This window comes from Phoxinus phoxinus (genome assembly GCF_949152265.1).
Source record: "Phoxinus phoxinus genome assembly, chromosome: 21".
Lineage (NCBI taxonomy): Eukaryota > Metazoa > Chordata > Actinopteri > Cypriniformes > Leuciscidae > Phoxinus > Phoxinus phoxinus.
In genome coordinates this window covers 26261519-26264923 of record NC_136896.1, presented here as the reverse complement: position 1 = coordinate 26264923, position 3405 = coordinate 26261519, and the positions used below count along the sequence as shown (strand labels likewise).

The 3405-nt window shown below is 37.6% G+C and overlaps 1 protein-coding gene across 1 annotated transcript; it reads left to right on the top strand.

Moving 5' to 3' along the window:
* Nucleotides 1–1236: 1236 nt before the first annotated feature.
* Nucleotides 1237–3111, top strand: dkk1b (dickkopf WNT signaling pathway inhibitor 1b). The gene is made up of 4 exons (XM_079594508.1): nucleotides 1237–1500; nucleotides 1588–1732; nucleotides 1825–1965; nucleotides 2495–3111. The coding sequence occupies exons 1-4, from the start codon at nucleotides 1297–1299 to the stop codon at nucleotides 2743–2745; spliced, it is 741 nt and encodes a 246-aa protein (XP_079450634.1). The 5' UTR covers nucleotides 1237–1296; the 3' UTR covers nucleotides 2746–3111.
* The last annotated feature ends 294 nt before the right edge of the window (nucleotides 3112–3405 follow it).

Sequence of the window (3405 nt, the reverse complement as noted above, 5' to 3'; positions counted from 1 at the left end):
ATTTTTTATTTTTACAATGCTATATTATTATTGGTGGTTATCATTTAAGAACAATCCATGCTGCAACAGATTTAATTTTTAGATCTGAACTGTTTCAAATGTATGCGTCACCTCACCTATAGACTCAATTTTAATAAAGATTCACATGTAGCTCAGTTCATTTGGATGATATTTAATATGTAAAAAAAAGCGAGACTAACCAGGTAGCCTAATTGTTTTATTCTGTTCTAAAATGTAAATCTCAAATCTTTATAATAGAGATCAATAGATGACCCACGTCACCTAAACGTCGCATTCTTATCTCAGATTGTTAATCACGCACTATTTGTTTAAAAGCACAGACTGAACGATAATTAATTCGGTAAACTTCTCACTTCTTCTTATTTGCATATTCACTTTGATCTCGTGCACTTGTTTAATCAAACGCATTTCAAAGAGCATGCCATCGCGGTTATGACTCAAGATCTGCTCAATCTGTTAACCTGCTGCATTTCTAACATGAATAGCCTATACAAACCCACTGTGAACAACTATGAAACTATGGGAAAAATAAATTGAATATTCAGGCGATAGATGTCCAGTGTCCAGTACTATCCTGCTTTTTGAATAGTGAAATAATCAGACTGTATGTAATATGTAATAAAATATACAAAAATGTATAAAAAATATACAAAAATATATATAATATATATATATAATATATATATAATATTTTTATTATTAAAACTATTTTGCAGTTCTAAAAATCCAAATATGTGGTAAATGTATGGATCCAAGCCAATCGATAGCTTTACTGTAAAAAAATAAATATATAAATTAAGTTAAATTCAAAGTGTTTGAACCTTGTGCGGACTACTTTGACTTTTGCATCACTTTTATTTTAAATACAAGCAGGTAAAGGTTTGTAAATGGATAAATGTGCATCTACAGTATTGCATAATATGGTCATATAATACAATAAAATAATCTGTATAGTAATTTTTGACTTAACTTCATATTTCTCTCAGCAAATGACTGACCTCCCAATTAATGTGAATTAAATAAGCAATATTACTGAAGTGGCTGTTTGATGGCATCTCGTGGAGACGTGCATACAAACACACTGATAGACAGACAGCTTTTTTGAACACAACGCTTTGAAATTTCATCCAGCTCTTTGTTACTCTCAGCGAGGGGCGGGAGCGCAAACAACCCCGCGCGCGTATAAATGAAGCGTCTCGCGCTCAAGAGGAACCACAGAAGAGCTCTGCTCACCTCGGGAATACATCCTCCATCCAAGGAATAACAGACCTGACGATGCTGCACACTGCCATGTTCTCAACCGCTTGCCTCATTCTTGTGGGCTTCATCAGAGTGGCATCCGCTGGTTCGGTGGTGCTCAACTCGAACGCTATTAAGGTCGGTTCAGGTGTGGCGAGTCCCAGTCACCCGGTCAGCCCGAGTCCGGATGAGTCACCTGCGGACAGCGGCAGTCTGAACTTCGCCGTCGATACACCGCAGGTAAGAATATAAACGAGCACGTGTTATGGTCAGACAGCTGTTTTTACCTCGTGGTCGTTAGACTAATAGTGTATTTGTAAACTCCAGCAGCCTTTAATCTGCGAGAGTGACGAGGAATGCGGTGGAGAGGAGTTCTGCTTCCTGTCTCGCGGTGTTTGTCTCCAGTGTAAGAAGCGCAGGAAGCGCTGCATCCGGGATGCGATGTGCTGCCCTGGCAACCACTGCAGCAATGGTAAGATCAAACTTCTGAAAAAACACTTTACCGTTATATAGGCTTAACAATTAACAAGCAATTTTGGCTAACTCTGAACCTCTTCCTATTAGGAGTTTGTCTTCCAAATGATCCTGACATGATTCAGCAGATTGGAATGGAAGAGTTTGTGTCCATCTCCAACGAGAACTCTACTTTTGTGGTGCCACCAAAAGCTCCAAGTCAAGGTTCACCACAAAACCAAATGCTAAAAGGTAAATAATGCTTTAAATAACTAATAGACTTTATTAACCCCCATGTTATGTTGACTTTATTGGCTATTTTTGGGTGTCTGTGTAGAGTAGCTTCAGGTCATTTTCAGATATGTTGAATGTTCCTTTGACATAATTGCAACTCAGTAGGCAGATATTTGAACCCTCCGGTGTATCACTAAGTAGGCATGAACTTTTCAGGAATGTGAGCAGTATTAATTGGGATTGTAAAGTTCAGAAATTGTCCAGACTTTTTAAAAACTTTCCAGGATTTTGGGATAATTCTTAGAAATTTTCTTTTAAAACCCTAATTAGATGTGACATGTAGATTAGACATGTTTGACTTTTGGAGCATGTTGAAATGTGTAGTCCAGTTTTAAGACTTAGACATGCTTATAAAATAAGACTAAGTGTAACACGTTAAGTTAATTATCATCAACAACCTGATCCCTTAATGTGATTTTTTCTTTTTGATGCCCCAAAAAGAACAAGTCAGTTGTGCATGATATTCATGGATGTTATTTTGTTAAAGGACTGGAGGGAGAAACCTGTCTGAGATCATCAGATTGTGCTGAGGGACTTTGCTGCGCTCGTCACTTTTGGTCCAAAATCTGCAAGCCCGTCGTAAGAGAAGGCCAGGTCTGCACCAAGCACAAGAGGAAAGGCACCCATGGCTTAGAAATATTCCAGCGTTGCGATTGTGGGGATGGTCTGTCCTGCAAAACGCAAAGAGGAGACGGCGGCAAGTCATCACGGAGTCTGCACACTTGCCAGAGACACTGAATGAACATTGAAGGACTTTTCTTTCACAAGCTCAAAAACAGACTCGAGCGGTTGAGGGAAACGGGACTTGGAATGGGATACTCTGTTTTTCAACTGGTTTCCTCCATTTTCTTGTGTCAACATTGCAGAGTAGATATAATTGTTTCTCAACGGAACGTAAATATTGCAGTAAATTACTGTATTATACTGTAAATAATATAAGGCAGTTGGCACTTAATTCAGATTTTTTTGTCAACCCTGTTTTGAAAGAAGGTGCTTCAGTGTTTTACTAGTCTATCTTATTTGTGTATATCTGGTTTTTACAGTCATATAGAGCTGATTTAAATGTCTATTTTATTCTAAATAAAGATTGTAAAGATGATATTCAGTTTACTGTGTTTTTAGTCCTGCTTGGGTTTTCAGCGAGTTTCTCGAGCTGCATGTAAAGAATACACAGAATGTTAAGTAAGGTGTGGTCGGAGCTGAGGAGGTTTTATGTATTCCCCTCTATAACTTTAATTAAGGTATTTAATAAGGTGTGTCTATACTTAATAAGCCATAAGAAACCTTTCCACCACTGGAAAAAAAAGTCGTATTTAATTGCATCATGGAGGCTATTTTTAGTTTGCATTACTTTGAAGTCATTTTGTTACACATGTTGAAACAAAGTTACCAAAGAGA

Bases quoted from the DNA above. Each gene is read 5' to 3' on its own strand.
- dkk1b (XM_079594508.1), top strand. From the start codon at position 1,297: ATGCTGCACACTGCCATGTTCTCAACCGCTTGCCTCATTCTTGTGGGC. The intron at 1,501-1,587 runs GTAAGAATATAA...TGTAAACTCCAG, and splicing joins TCGCCGTCGATACACCGCAG to CAGCCTTTAATCTGCGAGAG. The intron at 1,733-1,824 runs GTAAGATCAAAC...TCTTCCTATTAG, and splicing joins TGGCAACCACTGCAGCAATG to GAGTTTGTCTTCCAAATGAT.